The 22,738-nt window shown below is 58.4% G+C and overlaps 3 protein-coding genes across 9 annotated transcripts in view; 2 read left to right on the top strand and 1 right to left on the bottom strand.

Annotated features, from left to right (window-relative positions):
- Positions 1-106: 106 nt before the first annotated feature.
- Positions 107-4,734, top strand: LOC119709218 (POU domain, class 5, transcription factor 3). Of its 2 annotated transcripts, XM_038156683.1 has the most exons (5): positions 107-977; positions 1,318-1,429; positions 1,796-1,926; positions 2,441-2,605; positions 3,362-4,734. In XM_038156683.1, the coding sequence occupies exons 2-5, from the start codon at positions 1,378-1,380 to the stop codon at positions 3,611-3,613; spliced, it is 600 nt and encodes a 199-aa protein (XP_038012611.1). In that variant the 5' UTR covers positions 107-977; positions 1,318-1,377; the 3' UTR covers positions 3,614-4,734. The 2 variants fall into 2 exon arrangements, with proteins under 2 accessions (XP_038012611.1, XP_038012610.1); XM_038156682.1 differs by having other exon boundaries at positions 107-1,429.
- FUT7 (fucosyltransferase 7) lies at positions 4,729-9,689 on the bottom strand. Of its 2 annotated transcripts, none has more exons than XM_038156681.1 (2): positions 9,431-9,689; positions 4,729-7,949 (listed from the first exon to the last, which is right to left on the bottom strand). In XM_038156681.1, the coding sequence occupies exon 2, from the start codon at positions 7,883-7,885 to the stop codon at positions 6,842-6,844; it is 1,044 nt and encodes a 347-aa protein (XP_038012609.1). In that variant the 5' UTR covers positions 7,886-7,949; positions 9,431-9,689; the 3' UTR covers positions 4,729-6,841. The 2 variants fall into 2 exon arrangements, with proteins under 2 accessions (XP_038012609.1, XP_038012607.1); XM_038156679.1 differs by having other exon boundaries at positions 4,729-7,929; positions 9,431-9,687.
- Positions 9,690-12,613: 2,924 nt separating this feature from the next.
- ABCA2 (ATP binding cassette subfamily A member 2) overlaps positions 12,614-22,738 on the top strand; it is a 34,497-nt gene continuing 24,372 nt past the window's right edge. For 3 of the 5 annotated variants that reach the window (XM_038156005.1, XM_038156007.1, XM_038156004.1), the window contains exons 1-4: positions 12,614-12,879; positions 20,179-20,272; positions 20,435-20,437; positions 22,570-22,681. In XM_038156005.1, the coding sequence (XP_038011933.1) occupies positions 12,814-12,879; positions 20,179-20,272; positions 20,435-20,437; positions 22,570-22,681 (275 nt within the window). In that variant the 5' untranslated portion in view covers positions 12,614-12,813. The remainder of the gene's footprint in view (positions 12,880-20,178; positions 20,273-20,434; positions 20,438-22,569; positions 22,682-22,738) is intronic. The other 2 variants (XM_038156009.1, XM_038156006.1) reach the window with 1 other exon arrangement.

The following is a 22,738-nucleotide window of genomic DNA, read 5'->3' as shown; positions in this document are numbered from 1 at the left end:
CAGGAGGAGAGCCTTGGGGAGGCTGCTTTGGGGTAAGATAGGGAGTTTGGGGAACTCGGGAGAGCAGCTTCCCGTACGCTATGCGGCGGGGCCGTCCCGGGTAGGGATGTCAAAGGGCAGCGCAGCGAGGTCACCGAGCGCTCCTGGCCAGCCCCCTCAGACCCCTTCGGTCGGCTGCGTCCCCGGCCGCCGCTCCCGGAGGTCCACGGGCACTGAAGTTTGCTAGGGCAGAGACAGCCCGGAGATGAGGGTGGAAAAAAGACGGGAGCAGCAGGGCTGGTTCCCGGCACGACTAAATTTGTGGTTTGGGCTAGTTTTTAGTATTTTTCAATGTTGACGTGTCATCCCGCCCCGGGGGGAGCAGCGGCGGCCGATGCCTCGGGCTGGTCCCTGACGGGTTTGGGAGGATTCGCACTGCCGCCAGCGGGTCGAAGCTGCGGGAGGTCCCACGCCACGATCGATACGTGTGTGTCCTCGGGCCGCAACCGGCCGCTCTGGGTGGGATGTGGTCATGAATGGCATTTTCTAGCTGTGGGTCGGTGATCTGGGACGGCATCCCTCCTCCATGGGAGGGATGCTCTTGAGTTTATCGGTGCCGATTATACGCCCGCCGGAAACTAATAGCCGTGGCTCGGTTACAGGAAAAACTCCTGAAAAACCCGGAACCCCGCTGAAAACGTGTAAATTGGGTAAAAGTTTCATAATGACCCCGTAGAGGCTGAAGGCTGCGCGGCAGGAAGGTGGAAAGAGCCTGGGTAGCCGCTTGCCAGAACGGAAGAGCCGGCTGGTAGCCAAGAGGCGCTTAAATTTAACGCGGCTCAGGGGAGCTTTTGTCCCTCTCTTCGCGGGAGTCTTCCCTGCTCCGAACGCAGGCGGGAGAGAGCCTGGTGCGGCGCTGCCTCAACCCGAGAGCCATGGGGAAGTGGCCCATGCCACGGGAGAACTGAACGTCCCCGTGTGCCGGTGTCGTGGGATGAGTGAGAATCGGGCAAACCTCGGACTCGGCCAATGTGATCATTGGTGCTGCCTCTGGCCAGGTCAAAAGGGGGCGAGCCAGAGGACAAAGGGAACATTTCCAAGGCGCGTTGAGGCAGAGCAGGAGCTCTTGGTGCCCTTGTGCTACCCTTGGCCGCTGCCGCGCCATATTGGGTCGAGATGAGCAGTGTGCACCGTCGGGGTGGGTCCTGTGTGAGCCTGGTCGGTGTCAGTGCTCGAGGGCTCAGCCGAGACCTCCTGCCGCTGTCCTTCGGGGACCCCAACAGACCCTGGACCCTGGGCGTGAGTTGTCCCTTCTCAGTGTCTTTCTGCCCTTGCCAGGATGCGCCAACCTCAGGAGAGCTGGAGCAGTTCGCCAAGGACCTCAAGCACAAGCGCATCATGCTGGGCTTCACCCAGGCTGACGTGGGGCTGGCGCTGGGCACCCTCTACGGTGAGGGGTCGGGGGGTGGTGGTGGGGAGGGAGAGGCCCGCGAGGAATTTGAAATTACTTGGCATAATGATTTCTACTCTTTAACGACCTGCAAAGGAGGCATCAATCCCCAGTCCCGGGGCTCCTGGAGGAGTATCTCCAGATCTGCGGTGAGAAGTTTCGAGCTCACAGGGAACTGGTGTAAAATAGCTACAGTTGCTTATTGACACTATTTCAGGGCTTTGAATCCCTGTTGAAGGAAGAGGGAGAATGCCTTTCCTGGTCTCCCAGGAACAGGGCAAGCTTGGGGGGGGGTGGTGATCCTGGGATGCTGCTGGCGAGGGAAGCTGTGTGGTGTGTAATGCCCTGCCTGCCTTGGCCGTGCAGGGAAGATGTTCAGCCAGACAACCATCTGCCGCTTTGAAGCACTCCAGCTCAGCTTCAAGAACATGTGCAAGCTAAAGCCACTGCTGCAGCGCTGGCTCAATGAGGCGGAGAACACGGACAACATGCAAGAGGTGCAGGGCTGAGGGGGCTGGGAGCCGGGTACCTGCAAGCCCTGAGCCACAGATTCTCCTCCCTCTCCCACGTGCTTTCAGGGAGAGAAGAGGGGAACAGAAGGCATCTTGTGCCATAGCACCATCTTGCTGCATGGCCTGAGTCTGGCTTGAGGGCAAACCACTGGGTATCACCTTCTGTCAGGCTGGGGGAGGAAGCCCAACCCCCCTGCAGACACGTGATTGTGACAGCTCCCATTTTGAGTAGCCAGGTCCTGCTGTAATCTCAGATAGACAGATTGTGTGGCTTGCCCTCCCTGGGGAACCTGGGGGGGATGCAGAAAGATGTGTCAGCCTCACTGCTGGCAGTGCTGGGACACTGGTAATGGCCCCAGTCACAGTGGAATGATGCTCAGTGGAGAGTCACAGGGACACAATGTGTGCCCCAAGCTCTGCAGCCAGCTACACATGTATTCCAAGCCTGGTGGAGACTCTTCCACCTGGTAACAAAACATACTCCTTCTCTCATTCCCAGATGTGCAATGCAGAGCAAGTACTAGCCCAAGCCCGGAAGAGAAAACGCAGGACCAGCATCGAGACCAATGTGAAAGGAACACTGGAGAGCTTCTTCCGCAAGTGTGTGAAGCCCAGTCCCCAGGAGATCTCCCAGATCGCTGAGGACCTCAACCTGGATAAAGATGTAGGTTGAGAGGGTGGGGAGGATGGGTGCCCTAACAATGCCAGCTCTTGAGCCCCTGACAGTTTGATACTTCAGCTCAGAGCAAAAATGAAATACACATGAAGAGATGTAAACAACTGCCCTTTAGCTGTGCCAGACAATTAGGAGATATATATAGCTCATCAATATGAAAAAGAAAAACCCACTTGGTTCCAGAGAAGACTTTTGTTCACAGATTGAACATTTAAAATTTAAGAGAGAGAAAAATAGTTCCCAGACCCAACTACAGGCATCTGTGTTTGTGTATATGTACATAAATATGTTAAAGTAATCTGATAAAAGTAATCCTTTGATACTAATTCATCTCCGAAGAAGTTGATTTTTGATCCCAAGAACCCACATGGATAGTTACAATGTTTTTCTTCTGAAGTGGAAATGCTGCAGAAGAGACAAACCACAACCCACTAACAATGCACAAGTTTGTGTACTGGCTTCATCTGGCTATGCTACCAGCCTTTGGAGAGGAGCCTTTCTTTTGATTTGTTATCTTCTTTCCTATTCAACATTTGCCACTTTTGTTATCTCTCAACTCTGGAAGCAGTGGGAAAGTGGTCATGGCTGAAGTTTGAGCTGTGCTTAGCAAGGAGTTGTGACAGGGAGAGGGCTGCACTGGCAGGTTGGGGTGCTGTGGAGATGCTACCAGCAGAAAGGTCTCCTTGTCACCCTCATGCTGTGCCTGCGTCACCCCCTCACCCTTCTCTGTCTCCCTTCCCACAGGTGGTCCGGGTCTGGTTCTGCAACCGGCGTCAGAAAGGCAAACGGCTGCTGCTGCCCTACGGCAATGAGGCAGAGGGGATGATGTATGACATGAACCAGCCCCTGGTGCCCTCCACTCTGCCCATCCCAGTGACGTCCCAGGGCTATAGCCTGGCACCCTCCCCTCCTGTCTACATGCCGACCTTCCACAAAGCTGAGATGTTCCCACAAGCGCTGCAGCCTGGGCTCTCCATGAGTAACAGCGGCCACTGAACCAGGGGCTGTGGGCTCACTGCAGGTGGTCTGGTGCTCTGAGGCAGCCCCCCTTGCCTTTGGCTAACACAGGCATAGCCCTGCTTCTGCTCGCTGGGCTGATGTGTGTGGCTTTTGGGGTGGGAGGGGCTGAGAGCCTGACCCAGGGATGGTGCCTGCTCTCTGCAGATTCTCCCAGCCCTTCCCTGTTATGTGAGCTTACTGGTCCCAGCAGCATTGGCCCCTTCCTGACCTCTCCTGGGGCCAGCTCCTCCTGCCCCATTGCATCCTCTGAAGCCACATGTGCCCAGGGCTCTTGAGCCCATGCCTGGCCCCAGCCCAGCCACTCTCCTGCGAGACGCAGAAAAAAATATTTTTTAGATTTTGGGAAGGGTGGGGGGAGGTGGTGGTTTTATTTTTTTTTAAAGGTTTTTGGTTGTAGTTTTTAAAAAGAAAAAAATTTTGTAGTGATCTAGTTTCCCAGGTGTCTCCTTCCACCCTGTCATGTAGAGAAGGGCTGGGGTGCCGTGCCTAGGGCCAATGGCTCTGGTGGCTCTGCCCACCCTCCTGGGTGGCCAGGATGAGCCAAGGGCTGGGGCAAGGGGAGAAGGTGAGCCCTCCACCACCCCTCACTCTGTGGCACAAGAGAGCTTCACTGCTCTGTGGGGCAGCGGATAAGGCTTGTTTGGGATGGGGGGGTCCTCCCCAGTGCTTTGTGCCCAGCATCACCCCCAGGCCCCCCCTGCTCTCCAGCCACTGTCCCCCAACCCAGCTGCCCAGAGACCACCTTTCCCTGGAGGGCCCAGCCCAGGGGGCCTACACCACCCTATCCATGCTGCTTGCACCCCATGCCTTCCAGCCTGCTGTAGTTACTGATGATTTTTATATTTTTTGTTCTTAATCACATTCCCTCTGGCAGTGAAATAAACCTCAGAGTTCTTTGAGGCAAGAATGAGTTAACCCTTTCCTCGCCTTCCTTGCATCCCTGCTCCTGCAGCCCACAGTTGAGGGTTGGCTCCATGCAGGGGCCCAGCAGGGCTGGAGCAAGGTACCCTAAGGAAGTGGACATGTCCCCATCATGCCAGCAACATTCAGTTCTTGGCTGCCTGCAGCTTGGCCTCCCTCCACGACTGGTGGCAGCTTGGCCCTGGAGTGGTACCAGCTTTTCAGGGCTGTTGCCCCTCAAAGTGGAGGGGGTCATCTTCCACTCAGTTCAAATTGCTGTTTGCTGTAACTGCTTCTGGGAAGGTTGGAAGCAGTGTGCGCTTACTTGCAGACTGCTCCAGCAGCTGCCAGGGACAGAGAAGGACTAAGAAGGATGTAGCAGGGTGGGAAGTGAAGAGGTCTGGAAAGCTGGGGCTCTCCTCATTGTAGTGTGGTGCTGACAGGGGAGAGATGGATGCTCCCATATGTGTGGTCCCGCTGAGGCAGTCTGTGGTGGAATGATAACAACCCAGCCATGCAGGTCCATTGGGCACTGGGAGCTGAGCTGGTGGGAGTGGGGATGTCTGGGGGATGACCCTTCACTTTTTCCCACCACACTCAGTTGGCTTGCCCCCAGTCCATTCTCTCAAGGCCCCTTCCCCAACCAAGCCCGTAGGGAAACTTCTGGAAAGCCCTGTTTTTTCAGCTTGATGGGGTGGTAGCTGGGGCTTTGCTCTCTAGGGCTGCCTGGAATAGGGGCAACAAAGGCAGCTGCTCATAGGGCACCTTGAGACCCTGCAAAGGGCTGGGCTGGGCTAGATTCCAGCCTTATGGGACCGGGCCCCTCTGTATCCCTGCTTCCTCCCCAGAGCCTCCTACTTGACTGCCCACAGGCAAGAGGCCCAGCCATGTGTGGCATCCATCAGAAACTGCCCCCTGTTGCTGCTGCCCAGTGCTGCCTGGCACTTAAAGGGTGCAGGAAGCTGTCAGGGTCAGGAGCAGAAATATGAGACAGATGTAATCTCCCAAAGGTTTGCTCCACATTTCCACTATCTGGTTTTCTTCGTGCAGCCATACAAGAGCTGCAGCCCACCATGGGACCCCCACATCCTGCTACCCTGGCACCCCCTGCCCATGAGTACCCAGCATCTGTCTGTGGGCACCCACAGCCCCTCCTGTTCCGCTCTGCTTCTGGTTGACCCAGAGATCAGAGCGGAAATCGGAAACCACAGAAGTCAGAAAAGCACAGTGTGCCCATCCAGCTGCCACCTCACCAGGGCTGTGCCAGGGAAGGGATGTCCCCTCTGCTGACTCTCAGTCCTGGGCACCCAGCAGCTTGCAGGGTGGTAGAGATGGCGTTTGGTGACTTCTGGGCCACAGGAAGAAAACTGGAAAGGAAGCTTGTGCCAAAAAGAATTGTTTATATCAAGGGAGTTGATGGCACTGAGTAGAGGGGCAAAGAGCAAGGCACAGATGGAGCAGTCATGTCTTACTCATTGCCTTGTCATTTAGCCCCGACAGCACCACTGATCCCAGATGGGTACTTCCTCTTGGAATGCCCGTGGTGCAGGGTGCCCTCTGTGCCAGGTGTGCAGGGTTTCCTCAGTGCAATGTGTGCATGTTCAAGTTGCCCGCAAGACTGGCTTTGCTTCAGGGTTGTGCAAGCCTCCAGAGGCTGTCAGCTCACTGGCTTCCTGTCACATCAGGGAGGGAGTGACAGTGTCCCTCTGACTGCCTGGCAGCACTGAGATTGCTCTGAAAGCATCCGCTGTCTTGTGGCTCCTCACTGGCACAGTGGCACCCATGGCCCAGGGGTGGGGGACAGGAAATGGGTGTTGCCAGGAAGAGGGGCAGCAGATGCTGTCCTTCCTCCCTGGCCATGGGGTAATGGACCCCCCTGGGCTGACGCTCGTTCCTCCAGCCCAGCCACAAATGTCACCACAGGGCCTCTGCTGACAGGACTTTGGCACTCGGCAGGTGCTGGGGGGACATTGAGGATCACAGGGAAAGGTTGGGGAGCCCTGAGCCACCCACCACCCCCCTGCCCTGCCCACACCACATGCACAGCCTCAGCAGCACTGTGCCATTTATTTCCAAAGCACCTTCTGATCCTGCCAGCACCCTGCCAATGTGTTCAGTGTTAGGTTGGGGTGATAAGTCCCGTTTCACAAGAAATGAAGTCATAGGGAGTTGCTCGAAGCGTGACAACAGCTGGGTTAGGAGGAGAGTGGGGGCTCCTGTCCTTGCTTCACATCCCGTGTGCAGGTGGGTGCCTCAAGCACCTCCCACCCCTGCCTGCATTCATCCCAAGGGTCCCAGCACACACTAGGAGTTGAACCAGCTCTGCAGGTCAGGATAGAGGTGGCCATGGGGCAGGCGGGGATAGGCCGTGCAAATGGCACAGATCCGCTCCCTCCAGTCAGTGTAGAGTTTCACACTGAACCTCCTCTGCCAGGCAAAGAACTGCCGGTAGCGGCTGGAGTTCATGGTCCTCAGGAAAGTGGCCAGCTCCTCCAGGGAGCCAAAGTCGTTGACATGGATGAAGGAGTCTGCAGGAACAAACTGCTCATAGTTGGCCCTGGGTGGCCCCAGCACCACAGGCACGGTGCCGGCCAGCAGTGAGTTCCTCCAGAGTTTCTCTGTGATGTAGTCCCGGTGGATGGAGTTCTCAAAGGCCAGGTAGAACTTGGACTTGGATATTGTTGACAAGAGGCAGTCCTTGCAGAGGGGCTTGTTGTTTGCTTTCCCATATATATTCACATGGAGGAACCTGGAGAGGTTTTTGTAGACTTCAGCTCTTTTCTGAGTCCTGTGGTAGTTGCTGATAACCCAGGACACCAAGTTGGTCTTTGCAGGGATGTTCACAGTGGCTGACCGGTTGGGCACAAGCTTGCCATAGGGGATGAAGATGTCCGAATCCTGTCTGTAGGTCATCACCCAGTTGAAGGTCTTGTTCCATGCCTCTAGAGCTCTAGTGTTGGAGGGGGACTCCAGGGAAACCCACACCCAGTTCTGCCCTGGCAGCCTCTCCTTGGGTAGTTTGTCCCGGCCAGGCTGGAGCCTGGAATGGGGGAACACCACCACATTGGCCTGGTGCAGGAGCTGCCGCTCTGTGGTGAGCTGGCAGCCTGTGATGCTGTACAGCTCATGGCACACATCTCTGCTGACATTGGGGACCTCCTTGGAGGGCCATTCCCACACTAGGATCACCAATGGCTCCCTGTGTTTAGAGTCTTCTCCAGAGCCCTTGGAGGGGTTGAGGAAGAACCTCAGGTTCCAGAGGGTGGTTACAAACACCGCAGCAGTGACCAAGGCTTTCACACCGAGCCGTCCCCATGGTGACCATCGCAGCGGCAATGCCCAGGGCATGCTGGTGGGTTGGCTGTCACCTCATCGGGTGACAGAGCTGACACCTGTGAGAGAGGAGAGGTCCCTGAGGACCATCAGCTTGACTTGCCAGGGACGAGGGGTGATGGGGAGGTATTGTGGCCAGAGGGGCCAGAGAAAGGACTTCTTCATGAAGCCTGGGCCTCAGCATCACCCCAGGACCCTGTGCCACAGAGTTCCCCATGCACGTGGTGTCGCCCCAGGGTGGCCTTTGTGCATGCTCCTGTAGTCCCTTGTGATCTTTGGGGGAGCACAAATGCTGCTAGGAGGTGCAGAGTTGATGGGAAGTAGCCACCTATGCCCCTCTGCTCTGCCTGGCTGGCCCCACTACAGGCAGTCCTTGCTTGCTCTGTGCCTCAGTTTCCCCACCTGACACACAACCACAGTCTCAGTCCTTCTTGCTTTGCCCAGAATAGGTCAAACCTGATATGCAGCCAGCCTTGCCACTGCTGTGCACCAAAGAACAAGAGGGAATGTCCCAGTCCCACCTGAATAGCCCCATGGTGACACTTTAGCTGCAAAATGGGGTGACTGACTCTGAAGTCCAAAACTCTGAAGAGGGCCAAGTTTGGCAATGTCTTGCTCAAGAAGTGCCCACTCACCCCAGCATTCTCCTGTGACAATGGCAAGGAAATTCCCAGGCTCCAGGTGCCCTCCCCAGGTCAGGGTGCACTCCCCAGTCCCTAAGGGTATCAGGAGCCCTAGCAGGCTGGGGCCCAAACACTCACATTTTATATTTAGGATGTCAGAGATGGCCAGTGCCCCGCTGTGTGGACACAGAGGGGAGGGAGGACAGTGAGAGCAGGGAGGACAGTGCAGCGCTTGGGGCTGCCACTGGTGGGGCTCAGCTTGTAGGCACATGGGCCCCCCAGCTGTGGGATGCTCACCCTGCCAGGATACCCATCCGCCTGCCTCAGGCTTCTGTGGCTTAACCAGCAGCACTGCTGGGAGCAGAGCAGTGGCGGAGGAGGACAGGGAGATGGTTGGCTGCACTGGGGACCAGCCATCAGCTTAAGCCCCCTCTGGAGAGCTGGTCCCACTGCAGGGCTCAGAGCATTCAGCACCACAGGTGGTTTCTCCTTTTGTGGAAACCTCTGGAAACATGTGGGCTGCCTGAGCCCTGTTGCCAGCTGGGGCTGAGCCAGTGCCTCCAGTATTGGGGTCTCCTGGAAAGCAGTGTCCTACTTTCCCACCCACCGCAGCACTTCAGCTTGGCTGCAAAAAAAATCCTTTCCCCACCCTGGCCCACTCCATTTGTCCTGCTAAAATGCATGAGTTAGGTTTAAGCTCCAGACAAATCTGGCATGGGAAGCAGAAAGGGCTGGGAAAGCTTTGCTGGTTCCCTGCACTGCATCAGTGCTGCAGGTCTCTGTCCCCAGCAGCAGGAATGTTGCTTCTGTTTTGGGGATGTTGCCCCCATTCTGGGGATGCTCTGAAAGGAAAACCCCTGCTCTAGCAGTGGCAGGGGCCACCCTATTTCTCAGCCCCTCTCCCCTCAGCGGTCAGTAATGTTGGACTCAGACTTACTGTGATGGAGGTGTGCGAAGTGTCAGATTTGTCTGCCTGGGTGCTGCTGGACTGGGCTGGGGCACTCGAGGGCTTCCTCTTTTTTCAGTTTTGCCTTGTCCCAGCCCCACAGCAGCTCCTTCCTGCCCCATGTGTCAGCTGGCACACCCCGCTCCCAGCACTTCCCCTGCACTATGCTGGGGGGTGGGTACCCTGTGACTGGGTGGGTGCCCCATCGTTGGGTGGGTACCTTCTGGCAAATGGGCACCCCATAGCGGGTGCATGGCCCAGAACAAGGTGGGTGCCCTGTGGCTGGGTAGGTGCCCTCAGCCTTGATGAGGTGCCACCCATCTGCCACCCGCAGCTTAGTTGCAAACAGGATATCAACTCCCACTGACTCATCCTGAAACCGTCAGCTAACAGCCTCAAAGTGCCACTGAGCTCTGGGCACTGTCCTGTCCAGGATGTTTCCTGCCAAAAGGGGAAGCAGGCCTCAGCAGTGTGTACACGGAGAGCTGCTTTCTCTGCCCCTGCCCCAGTTTTGCCCTGCTCCCTATCTGGCTCAGTTTTGTCCTTTGCTGGCATTGCTGTTCAGGACCCAAGTCTCCATGAAAGCCTTGGTAGGCAAAATGAGATGGGGAAGCTGAGGCAGAGGCAAGGAGAGGAGCATCAAGGTGTGCAGCACTGTCCCTGAGGCTGGTAAGGGTATGCTCTATGCCTTGGCACACATGGAGCTAGGAACAGGGCTCCAAACTGCTCCCTGGGGGTTCTTAGGCTGCTCCAGTGCCCCTGGGATCTGTACTCTCATTCCTGGTGGCTGTCAGCCTCTTGGGATCCCTGTTGGGCACAATGCCGTGCCAGCATGCCACAGTATAGCAGGGCTCTGTGGTTTCAGTGACACCCCAGGAGCCCTCAAAGGCCAACTGCAGCCGCAAGGGAGGGTGTTCCTTCTTCTGCAGCCATGTCCATTTCCTGTCATCTTTTCTCACTCCTTTTCTGCATTTCTTCCCCTGCATGATTGAGAGCCCAGATATTACAGTCTGTTCCCAGGGCACCATTCCGAGCCTTGCCTGCCCCTAGCCTTGCTGTCTGTGGGCAGTAGTCTCTGCCTGGCTGGAGCATTCAGCATCATCCTGCTGCTGCCCCATAGCTTGAGAACCCAGGGCCACATGGGCTGGGGCCATTCCCCTCCATGGAGGACAGCACTGGAGACAGCATTTCCGTAGGGTATTCAGGATGGTAGAGCAGCAGGGAGCTTTTCCTTGGCACCTTATTGCTGTCATGGGCGGGTGCTGCCCCAGGACACCCTGTGTGCAGGGACAATGCCCTGGGAGGACTTGCAGCTAGTGGATCCAAACATCCTGACCCTGTGGCCCAAGAGACATGGCTCTGAGCCGGGCAGGGAGCCAGGGCCAGTGCTGCCTGGGTAGGTTGGGCAGAGACCAAGGCCAGGGGCCAGACCATGAGACCATCAGGAATGCTGGACAGCACCAGCACAGAGCAGAGAGATGTATGTGTGTGGGTACTGCCATCTGCTGATGACTTCATACAGAGACAGGAGCTTGGCGACCCCACAAGGAAGTCCCCTGAGAGGTGCCCAGGGCTCCATGTTCCCGAGTTTTCAGGACCCTTTGTCCATGGAGGAGATGGGCCACAAGGTTTTTGGAGTTTCTAGACCAGGGAGGGGTTGGGCCTTGGGCTTCAGGCCCTGGGTCCTTGCAGGATTTTTGCCACAGTGTCTCCAGGACTGTGCTGCCCCGTGGTACACTGCTCGGTCTGTCTCTTGCTGGCTTCTTGGGGCTTCCATGGCCAAGCCAAACAGAAGAGCAGCTGTGAAGCTCCCCAAGACGCATCCAGGGGCAGCAGGAGAGAAGGTGCAGGAGGCCCAGGTCAGGGCTTTGACCCACCCATGGGTCCCCCCCATTGTGCCCCTCCAAGCTGGGACCCACTCTGCTGCAGGACAGGGGCTTGGAGATGCTCCTTGTGTGGGCTGTGGGCATACCATGCACAATTCTTTGTGAGGAGTCTAGGGTGACTGCATCCCTCCTTCCCCAGGGACCCAGTAAAAGCCCAGCTCCCCTCAATTCTGGGCATCTCTGCTGCCCGTAGCCCTGCCCACGCACCCAGCAACCCTCACAAACCAATCGCCCTCACCAGAGCACGGAGCTGGGCACACAGAGCCTCTCCACCACCACATCACCAGGCATCCTTTGTCCTCCTGGACCTCAGCAGTGTTTTGCCCAGAAGTTTGGGGAATAATACTGCTTTGTGTTGGACAAGGGGAGCTTTTGTTAGCCCCAGGCAGCTGCCAAAGGGCCTGCCCTGAGCACTGGCACCCTTGGCAGCACCACTGGGGCTGGTGCAGCCAGAGAGGGATTCACTGCTCCTGGCTACGCTTGGCCCACAAAGAACATGGAGAATGAGATGGTTACAGAGAGCTGGAGGAAAGGAGAGGGAAGGGGGAGAGATGGCTGAGGGAGAGCAAGAAGAGGGAGGGACAGATGGGAAACGGAGAGAACCAGAGGGACAGGAAAATGGAGGGAAAGAAGGATGGGGGAATGGATGAAAGCAAGGCCAGATGGAAAGAGGAAAAGATGGCAGGAAGGAGGAAAAGAAAGAAGAAAGGGTGGAAGGGAGGATGGCAGGAAGGATAGATGGGAGGATAGATGGACAGATGTAAGGAAATATGGATAAGAGGAAGGATGGATGAATGAATGGCAGGAGAAAGGATGGACGGAAGAAGAGTGGATGGGATTAAGGAGGAGAAGCTGGCCAGGTTCAGTCCTTACTGCTGAGGGCATCCAGCCCCGGGTTCAGAGCTGACAGGAGACAGATGTGGCAGCAGGTTGACCCCTCCAAAAACACCCGTGGACGCCCCAGCACATGCCTGTGGGACAGGTCAGGCAGGAGCAGGGTGGGCAGCATCCAAGAGGAGGGAGAGCCGTGGCACTCTGGTACACAGGTCCCGAAGCCACGGGCTACTCCTTCCTGTCCTGGGGGAGGCGATCTGTGTATGGCTGAGGGGCGGGAGGGCGGCGGCTCGAGGGGAGCGAGGATTTCCCGGCCACTGGGGCAGCATCCTCGCTTTGTACAGTCAACACCGGGGCCACTGTTGCCGGGATGAGTCGGGCCCGGGCTGTGCCGAGCTGTGCCGAGCTCCGCCGTGCGGGCGGAGCGGGCGGTGCCTTTAAGGGGCGGCCGCCGCGGGCCGGGGGTGGTGCTGGTGCTGCGCAGGGTCGGGGTGGGTGCGGCGGAGCCGGGCCTGGGCCGAGGCCGCTCCGCTTCCTCGCAACCTACGGCCAGCAGTAGACGCCGGCTGGGAGGGGATGGCGGTGGGCGGCGGGTGACCGCGGAGCTGAGCGCGGCGCGGCCTTTCGGCGGGGCCGGCCCGACCCGACCCGATCATGGGGTTCCTGCATCAGCTCCATCTTCTGCTCTGGAAGAACGTGACGCTGAAGCGGCGCAGCCCGGTGAGCGGGGGTGGGGGGGCCCTGCAGCCCCGAGGGGCGAGGCCGGGCCCCGCGCGAAAGTGGTGCCGGAGGGTCTCCCCAGCCCCTCGGCCCGGCGGTGTCCGCCTGCCTCGGGCCGCCCGTGCACAAATCCTCCGGCCCGGCGCGCCCCCGGGCCCCTGTGTGGCAGCAACAGTTGGGGCTCTCCCGCTCGCTGTCGTGTCCGTGAGGCCGCCTGGTCCCGGCGACTGCAGGAGGAGGGGGGCTGGATGTCGTCCGTCCGTCCCCCCGTCCCCCCCCCCCCCCCCTTCCTCCGGAGTGGGATCTCTCCCCGAGCCCAGATACCCGCCGGGTATAAATAGGTTCTCAGTCCATGTGTGGGTCGGAGCCGCCTATCTTCCCTGGGCTGGAGAAAAGGCAGCTTCGTGGGGCTGGGGGGGCTGGTGTGTGTCCCTCCCGGCCTGGCAGAAGGGGCTAGATGGCATCGACCGTGCTGGGGCCCTGTCGCAGGCTCCCTATGTGGGGTCATCCATCAGCGCCCCGTGGGATCCTGCACTGTGGGCAGGGGGTGGGTGCGCGGCCCGAGGGAGCCGGATATTTTTAGCCGGTGGGGGAGGGGAACGAGCTTCTGCTCGCAAGCTGGCATCGCTTTTCTTTTCCCTTCCCAAATATCCCGCAGGCCCGAACCTGCTGTTCCTCACCGGCAGTTGCCAGCCCCAGACCTCGTGTCCCGGTAACCGGAGCAGCAGAGGGTCCTGTGACAGGAGCAGGGATGAGCCTGGCGCTGCAGGAGGTTTCCCTGCACTGACAGCCCCGGTGCCCCCAAAATGGATGAGGGGGGTGATGCTGTTTGGCTGAGTCATCTCCCCTCTTTACCTTGAGCAGAGTTGCAGGGCCACGACAGGGGCTATGCCGGACCCTTGCCTGCAAGGATGAGCAGCCTGGCACAGCTGGGCCCTGGCACACACCGGCTGACCAGGCCTTGGCTTCCATGGCCATGGGGTTACAGAGTGGGGGTGCACACAGCTTTTGGGGACTCATTTCTCCGTGACCCTCCCTACCAGCCCCGTGGGCAGCGTGGGGGCGCAGCGCAGGAAGCTGTTGCCAGAGGAGGAGGATGAGGAGCCCAGGACACATCACCTCCATGTGTATGGACTGTTGTTGGAGTGCCACTGCTTCAGGCAGGGTGGCAGGGTTTGGAGCAGCCCCTCCTTGCCCACCCAGCCATGCTGTGAGTGGAGGGGACCAGCTGTGAGCCAGGACGAGAGCTGGTCCCAGTGCCGCGGGTGCTCATGGATGGATTTGATGCAGTCCCTAGGTCAGCTGTGCCCTGAGGATGCACGTGCCCTGTGTATGTCACCATCTTCCCTGTGCTACTGCTGTGTGTGAATCCCAGAGTCACTTGGTGTCCCCGGTCTGTGCAGGGGCCATCATCCTGCCCACGCTGTGGGGAGTTCTGCCCTCTTCGAGCAGTGCTGGGCTGAGCTGCCAGTGGTGGCTGGTCAGGGCAGAGCCAAGCCCTGTGTGGTGGCTGTGCCTGGCATTCAGCAGTGGGTTCCCCAGTGCGAGTCTGTCCTGGCAATAGCCACAGATGAAAGCTTCACTATGAGAAACCAGCTCCTACTGGGGTGATCTTACTGCAGCAGCCAGAGGCTGGGGGACTGGAGCAGCTGCTGCCCCTGGTGTTCACCCAGGGGCAGGCAGAGTTGGGGGTTGCTGGGCTTCTCCCAGCCTCAGAGAGGGAGTGTGGGCACAGCAGCTGCCTTTTGGTCCATCCTAGTGCTGCAGGAGCTCCCCTGGGGTCAGTCCTTGCTGCCATGTGCTCCCCTCCTGGCAGTAGGTGGAGTAGCAAACCCAGTGCTGCTGGGTGGGGTGGGAAGCGGAGACCTCAGGTTTGACTGGGGGCTCTGGGCTGGGACTTGACAACTGGAGCAGTTCTGTGTTCTGCCTGTGAGTGTTGGTGGCCTGGGGGTGTCCCTATTGTCCCTGGCAGCAGGGGCTATTCAGGAGCAGGATTGCAGTAGGGTACAGCCATGGTTTTGGGACAGACTTTATTCATAGTTTAGACAGACTTTCATATTCACAGGCAGACTTTATTCATTTATTCATAATTAATATTCATTATTTAGCTGAAGACTTGGCCAGGCCGCTTATGGGTGGATGGTGGGTGCAGGGAGACGTGCAGCATGGCCAGGCACTGTCCCTGGTTAGTGGCACCTCTGTAGTGCCTTGTTCCCAGCCCATGGTGGCTTTGGACCTTGCCTAGTGTGGCTGAGCTGTTCCAGGGACTGCTCTGGGGTTTGGCCCTGATTTTATTCTTCCCAGAGCATAACCCTGGGATGGTGGAGGTCTGAGCACAACAGCATCGGTGGCTCTTGGCAGAGAGAAGTCCGGGCTGTGGGGTCCCTTGGGGGCACCCATGGCAGCCCTGGGGATTGCTGTGCCTTGAGTCTGTTGGGACAGGAATTGTTAAAGGATGGGCTCTCCCATGACTTTGGTATCTGGTTTAAACCTGTGTTGGATTTAAAATTAGCAGGTGCTCTCTCAAAAGTCACCACAGGCACAGTTCAGGGTGTTCACCCTCCTGCCCTGAGGCTCTTTGTATCCATTCATTTGGGATGGGCAGGCAGCCACAGCTGGAGCTCCCAGTGACGGAAGTGCGGAAGTGTGCTGCCAGTTTGCTTGGTCCTGGGGAAAGGTTGGTGGGTAGGTCAAGGCTCTTTTGGGGTAATGGTGGGAGCAATTCTGTGCTGTTTTGGTGCTGCAGTGCACTGATGGGGCTCCCATCAGTGGGAGGCACGGGCCCTGGAATGAGTGGTATAGGGAGAGCTGATAGCATTGTGGCTGTTCTGCTTCATGCAGGATCTGTGCCTTCTGCATTTTGTCCTGAAGACGGAAAACCCTCCACACAGGAGCTGGCAGATTTGTCCTTTCCCCCTGGCTGGTGGCAGAGAGCTGGGGGGAAACTGATGCTGCCAGAAAACAAAAGGCTGAAATTTGGGGTGCTGGGGGGCTGTAACACTGCCTCTGCTGGGGTGCAGTGTCCCTAGGACCCTGTGCCTGTAGCCCTGCCAGCTCCTGCTGCCAGGGCTGGGAGGATGCTGGTACTGAATCCTACAGCAGGAATCAGTTGGGTACTGCCCTGGCTATGGGTGCTCTTTGCCCTCTCGTTGTTTGCAGCAGGTGTGGGGAGGGGAAGCATGGGTTTGGCAGGTGTGTGGTGGCCCATCAGTGTCTCTGTGAGTCCCTGTTGGCACAGCAGCCGGGGTGCACCTTCGTCCACACTGGCTGCTGGCATGACCTTGTGCTCAGGTCAGGCACCTTGTGCCAGTGGGAGGGTGGCCATGTCCCAGTGCTGTGTGGCCTTTGCACAGGGCACTGACAATGATGTGCCCTCTTGGCCCAGCACACAGGTGCCTGGCTGGCGCTGCAGGAATGGGGAGGACCGTGGTGGATGTTCCTGGGTCCTCAGCTCAGGAGAGCTGTTGACAAACCCCCGCAGGAATTTCTTGCTCCTCCAGCCTCCCCAAGGCAGGACCCCAGGCTGCTCTACCAGGGCTGTCAGGGGTGGGTATGTGTCCATGCTGGAGGCAGGGGGTAGTGGGACAGATGGGCATAACTGGAAGTGACCAGAGGCAGAGGTGAGGGCTGCCAGGCCTTGGCAGGATGGGAGTTGGCAGCCCCTGGACCTGGCCTTGTATGTCCCTGTCGGTCAGGTGACCTTGAGGAAGCCTCTCAGGCCCCACCTGGGTGGTGACCATCAGTCCATGGTCAGATTTCCACTGGAGCTGGGCAGTTTGGCACAGCCTCATGCATTCTGGGGCCTCTTTTGCCCCAGAGCTCTCGAGCTCATCTTTCCCAGTGACCCAGCTTTACTGGCCTTTACGTTCTGGCTATGGGCAAAAGTGGGCATCTAACAGTGATTAAAGTGTGGGGCCATGAAAATTTAAAGGTATTTCTGCAGCCTTAAAATGCTATTGGAAAAGTCGGATCCTGCAGGACTTGAGAGCCTAGTCCCTCAGGGTTCCTGCAGGCCAGCACCTATTGCCAGTTCCTGCTGGCACTGTGGGCAGCACTGGCATGGGCAGAAAGGCTGGCATGGAGTAGGCAGCAGCTCCTTCCTCCCACGAGGAGGACAGGCAGACACCCTGCCCTGTCCTCTGGGGGGTACACACAGGGATTTTGGCTGCTGTGTGTGATGCTGCTTCACCTGTGTTGGAGCCTATAAACCCCCTTGCAGGTGCCACTATATGGGCAGGGGGGCTTGACATGGCAGATTTGGGGAGCAGGGATGTTGCTGGAGTTGCCAGCTTGAGAGTCTTAGTATGGGGGTGCCCAGTCCCTGACTGCCCCTCTCCCACACCATGGTGGCTGGAGGCTGAGGCTTGTGAGTGTCAGGCATTGCTGGGGCAGGCAGGGGGGAACTGAGTGGACTTTTGGGTGACAGCCTTGGACTGGAAAAGCTGCCTCTGCCTGGCCTGGCTGCCCCCATGAGGACTGCCCCCTGGGCTACTGGGACAAGAGAGCTGCCACATCCTGGGGACACCAGTGGAGTTGTGCAGTTGTTCATGACCTGACACCCATGTCTGTGCTGACCCTGGCTCCAGCACATCTCCCAGCTGTCCCAGTGGTCGCTGGAGGGTGGGCATGGTGGCACCATTGTGCTGGGCCAGGCTGTTTGCTCTGTTTGCATCACTGTCCTGTGATGCCTGTCTGGCCTTTTGACCTGGCTGTGTGGGAGCTGTGTGTCACAGCAGGCACTGCTGCCTCCTGCTCGGCCTCCTAGCAGCCTCTCGCTCCCATCTGACAGTGTGGCAGAGGATGGGCACAGGCGTTGAATCACTGTCCCAGTGCTTCTGGAAAGACATGTGCCTCTGCCAGGGGCCAGCACCCTACTGTAGCACCCACCCAGCTCTGCCTCTCTGCTGGGGGAATTGGGCAGGACCCCACCACCCCTGCCTCCAACCAAGGGCAGGGCCGAACATGGGACAAGTTACCCCATTGTCTGTAGGGTGGCAGGGAGACACCCAGCACTTGTGCAAATCTGGACAGCACCTATGACCTCATCTGGCTCACATACCACTAGGCTGAAATGAACATGTGGCAGGGGATGTGGGAGAAGAGAATGCCACCACCCAGGAGCTGTCCCTGGCCCCACAGCCATTGTCACCTGGTACAAGGGCTCCTGGGACCAGTGTCCCACCCTCAGTCCTGCACCTGTGCCCTCGTCAAGCGAGGAGAGGGGCAGGGGACGGGTGACAGAGCAGGGCAGACTAGCTGGTGCACTCATGGCCAGCTGCTGGCAGGCACCGGTCCCTCTCTTCTCCTCTCCTTGACCCTTTCCTACCTACTGGGGAGCATTTCCTTCTCATCTGCTTGCATCCTGGCCTTTCCTCCTAGCTTCCTCACACAATCCCAAAATGTCCCCCCAGTGTCTTGCAGCTGCAGGTGGGGACCTCACCATCCCGAGGCTGTGCAAGTATCCCGGCCTGGTGCCTCTCTGGAAGTCTGAGGCTCCGTTGGGCGCTGCTGCATGCCAGTGCCCCTGGGGACCAGAGGGGCAGGGTCAGCCCTAGAGGTGCAGCCTGGGTGATAGCCATCAGCTACCGTGTCTACCCATCGCCGTGCCAAAGGTGTGGGACAGCCCGCTGTGACACTGGGATATGTGGGACAAAGAGTGGGGACAAGGGACATCTCTAGGGATGGAGATGAGCAAAAGTCAATGACCCTTGTCAGAAAAATAAATAACAACTAGATTCCAACAAGCTGTTGCCACCAAGGACAGTCCCCACATGAGCCTGGTACAGGCCAGCATGGGTGTGTGGGGATGGTCCCCCTGGTGCCTGGGCACAGAGGCCCTGTTGTGTGCCTGGTAAACAGGCGGGGGTGGGGCAGGGGCCACGGGACAGCAGTGTGTGTCAGGGTGTCCCTTGCTATCCTGCCTTGTGCGGGAACAGTGACACCAGGGACTGTCCCTGGGACTGGTGTTATCAGAAAGATGATGGTTCTCAGGTGCTGCTCCTGGGGGGCATTTTCCATCTCCTTGAGCTCTTCTTCCTCTCCAAAACCAGGAACTCTGGCATGGCAAGTGCAGCATGGGCAGCATCCATGGGTGCAGTTGTGCTCATCCCACAGAAGTAGCACTGTGGCCATTTGCTGGCAGGGACCTTGGTGCAGGGCTCCCTCTGCTCACTGCCATTTAGGGCTGCGCTGACTTTCTTGACAGAGTGTTGGCAGCCCCTGAGCGAGGCAGCATGGAGGCAATGTTGGAGACACAGGGCCTGACCCTGTCCCCTGTTGGCAGCTGCATCCTTCATATTAAAGTCCGTTCTTCCCTCTCCATGGGCTTGCCCATTGGCACTGGTCACTGGGAGGAGGTCAGTGTGGGTGGTGTAGAAAGCACCTTCCTAGCAGTAGAGCTGGGCCCTGCTGTGCCCATGGGTGGCAGCAGTTTCAGGGTCTCAGCAGTTGGCTTGGGTCTGATCTGGCCCTGGAGTGAGCCGAAGTTGGCTCACCTCACCCTGTGCCTCAGTTTCCGAGCTTTCAGTGGTTCCCTGCTGCTGGGCAGTGGGGCTGTGCCATTTCTGGGCGCTCCAGTGTAAAGTGGCAGCAGCTGTGCTGGCAGTGTGCCGGCTGCTTGCTCCTGCCCATAGTTGGAGATGCTGATGCTTATCCCCAGGGCCTCCGGGCACAGAGCCTGGCTGGGACTTCTGAGCCACTGTGGCCAGGAATTCCTGGGGATTTGCTGTTATTTACCATACGCTGCCAGTGGAAATTCCTTGCAGCCAGAGCCTTTTGGGAGGGCATGGAACAGATACCAGGATGGCCCAGTTGCACCTGGAGCTGGTGCCAGGGCCTGGCTGAACTGAACTCTGCTGTTGGACTCAGCTGTTGATCCTTGTGAGATCCAACAGTGGCACAGGTGACAAGGGGACATCATGCTGCTCCAGGCTGTGAGGGCAGTAGCCTTCAGAACTTCAGGTCTTCTCCCTGGGCAGCTCCAGCTATGGTGGACTATTGAGGCTGAGCTCAAGCCCCGGCAGCCTGTTTGCACTGCTAGAGGAGAGATTCGTCCCCTCTGTGTACCCTGCCCTGTCCTGCAGTGCTCTGGGCAGGGTGGTGCAGGCAGGAGGTTGTGGGATGCCCAGGAACCTGTTTGCCACTGGCTGTGCTGTGACAGAGCCACAAGCCATTTGCAATATGTGGACACAGTGCTGCACTGCACCAATGCCTGGGGACCCCTGTACTACCTGTGCTTCTCCCAGGTGGCTGTGTTCTGTCCCTAAGCATCCTGTTCCCTCTGCTCTGTGTCATCCCCAGTGGGTGCTGGCCTTCGAGATCTTCATCCCCCTGGTGCTCTTCTTCATCCTCCTGGGGCTGCGGCAGAAGAAGCCGACCATACCTGTGAAGGAAGGTGAGTCCCAGCAAGGCGGTGCTTGGGGCACTCCCACACTTGGGAGGCGCCCTGAGGCCCTGGGGAGGTGCTCCAGCCTGGGGGCAGGGGGGACCTAGAGAGGCCTTTTTGGGGGCATTGTACTGGGCAGGCGCTACAGCCAAGGACTGGTGGAAATAGCAGTCTGTCCCAGCCTGGGGAGGCTCCCCTGGGGGTTGCAGCACCAACCAGCCTGTGGCTGTCATGGGCACGGACATTTTGCATGGGAAAGGGCAACCTGGATGGTGCTGGAACAGCTACAGTCTCCCTAAGTAGTCAAGAGTCAGCTGGAGTGGCTCTGGGAAGGGCTCCCCAGTGGGGAGGAAAGTGACCTACAGAAAGCCCTACGCCTGACCCTGGTGTGCTCAGAGGTCTACCAGGATGATAAACTGATGGGACTGGAGCTGAGGGCTCTGGGAGAATTCCAGCTGGAGCTTTAGCCTGGGTTCTGGTGGCTGCGGGCTGTGCATCTGGGAGGAGGCAGTGGAGTGAAGCTGTCAGCTTGTAAGGGCCCATTGATGCCCACCTTGGTGGATGCCCTGGTACAGGTGGCACAGCAGGGCCATGGGAGATGCTGGGCACTGGTGGTGACCCCTTGTGACGATGCCTCTGTTTCAGTGTGTCCTGGCGAGTGAGAGCCCAGCTGCCAGCGCCATCCGGCTGTGGCAGGCGCTGCCGGGGCTCCCGCCTTGGTGCTGGCATATACTCTGTGTTGTGTGGTTTTTCATTTGGGTTTTCGTTCTTTTTTGCTCATGTTTTCTTTTTCTTTCCCACCATTTCCCCTGCCCGCCTGCCCTTCATTGCCTCAACTGCATGCGCCAGTCTGTAAGTTGATGGGACGGGTGGGCGCCTCCCCCCATTCCCTTACCAGTGCTGGCCTCATAGTCTGGGGAGGAAGAGCTTGGTTTAGATCAACTCACTCTGGCCTAATCTATGCATCTGTAAACCCCTTGCCTTCCTCCACAGCTGGTGAAGATGAGCTTGGGCAGCATAGTATGGCCCCTGCCTGCTCCTCCCTGGGGACTGACCAGTCATGATGGTGTACCCCCTTGGTTGCTGGTGCTGGGTTCCTCGGGTGCTGGGACCACTGGTGGCCATGTCCCTGGCCTCCTGGGCTGCATAGGGCACTTCAGGCCAGATGGAGGCTTGTCTTACTCCTTCTTCTTGCCTGCTTCCTGGAGCAAAGTCTGCTTGGTCCTTTTCACCCATGTGGTTGCCTGAGGTCACCCAGTCTTGCCCAGTCACCAAGGGGTTGGGGCTGGCTCCCACCCTGGCAGCACCACCAGGTCTCTGTCTTGGCCCCTCATGGCTGGGACAAGCTGGAATGTGGCACTAGAGCCTCAAGGCCAGCAAGATGCCATGCACTGACTTTATCACCAAACCATGGCATGGCCACCAGTGTGGGTTCCACCACCCCAAGAGGCTGCTGGCCTATCCCATGCTGCACCTGTTCCTTGTTCCTGCCAGAAGCTCAATCTTCACCAGTGCCCACCGATTGTGGCTTTGTTAACAGCACTGACCTATCTCTAACCACAGGGTCATCGGCAGGGTGGCGAAAGCAGGGCTTCTGCCTGGCACTGCCCGATGACGGCCTGTGGTCCCCATCGGGCAGTGGCATTCTGGGCTTGCCCTGGCCTGAGGAAGGACACAGGAGGGTCCCAGCAGGGATGATGGCTCAGTGCCATTGGAGGGGGGAAGGTTTGCCAGCCCTTTGCTGCTTCTTGTTTCTCCCATCTCCCCACTCTGTGTCTCCATTTCCACCTACCTCCAGCCGCCGTATGTTGGGGCAGCTGGGTTGGGGGGAGGCTGGGGGCTCTGGGAGCTGCAGGTGACAAATCTGTTTTCCCTGTTGTATTTGTCCTCCTTTTCCTCTGGAGATCCACCACTGCCTCTGAGGCTACTAAGAGGGGGGGCCAGGAGCCTAGAGCCTGGAGGAGGTTGGTGGCCATCTTGGGGGCAAGTGACAGAAATTGGCAGTGTTGTGGGGCACAAGGGAGCCATCACCCAGGGAAGATTGGGTGGGGGCAAGAGAGCTGGAGCCAGGGGTGGTGGAGCTGCCTGCAGCCCCACAGAGTCACCAGCCAGGATAGCCCTGGTGGGAAAGTTGCTGACTTCTAACTGTGGCCGCCAGCCTCCCATGGGCTCACAGACCCCAGCGCGTGCTTTTCTGAACTGAGTGTCTGTTTCTCTGGTGGCCCCTTCCGCCTCCCTGCCTCTTTGCCTCTCCTCCCTGCTGCCTGCACTTTCCTTGGCCTCTTCTGCCCTCTTACTGGCTCCAGCTTTCTACACGGCGGCCCCGCTCACATCAGCCGGGATCTTGCCAATCATGCAGTCCCTGTGCCCCGATGGCCAGCGCGATGAGTTTGGCTTCCTGCAGTACTCCAACTCCACGTGAGTCTTGCCGTCACCATGCACCTCCTCTCCCACCCCTCATGCTCCCACACAGAG

This window comes from Motacilla alba, chromosome 17 (assembly GCF_015832195.1).
Source record: "Motacilla alba alba isolate MOTALB_02 chromosome 17, Motacilla_alba_V1.0_pri, whole genome shotgun sequence".
Classification (NCBI taxonomy): Eukaryota; Metazoa; Chordata; class Aves; order Passeriformes; family Motacillidae; genus Motacilla; species Motacilla alba.
The sequence above is the reverse complement of the archived record's forward strand: the minus strand, read 5'-3'. Positions and strand labels throughout refer to the sequence as shown.

Coding starts and splice junctions, on each gene's coding strand:
- LOC119709218 (XM_038156682.1), top strand. CDS start 1,156: ATGAGCAGTGTGCACCGTCGGGGTGGGTCCTGTGTGAGCCTGGTCGGT. Junction 1,927..2,440: donor ACACGGACAACATGCAAGAG/GTGCAGGGCTGA, acceptor TCTCATTCCCAG/ATGTGCAATGCAGAGCAAGT. Junction 2,606..3,361: donor ACCTCAACCTGGATAAAGAT/GTAGGTTGAGAG, acceptor CCCTTCCCACAG/GTGGTCCGGGTCTGGTTCTG.
- FUT7 (XM_038156681.1), bottom strand. CDS start 7,885: ATGCCCTGGGCATTGCCGCTGCGATGGTCACCATGGGGACGGCTCGGT.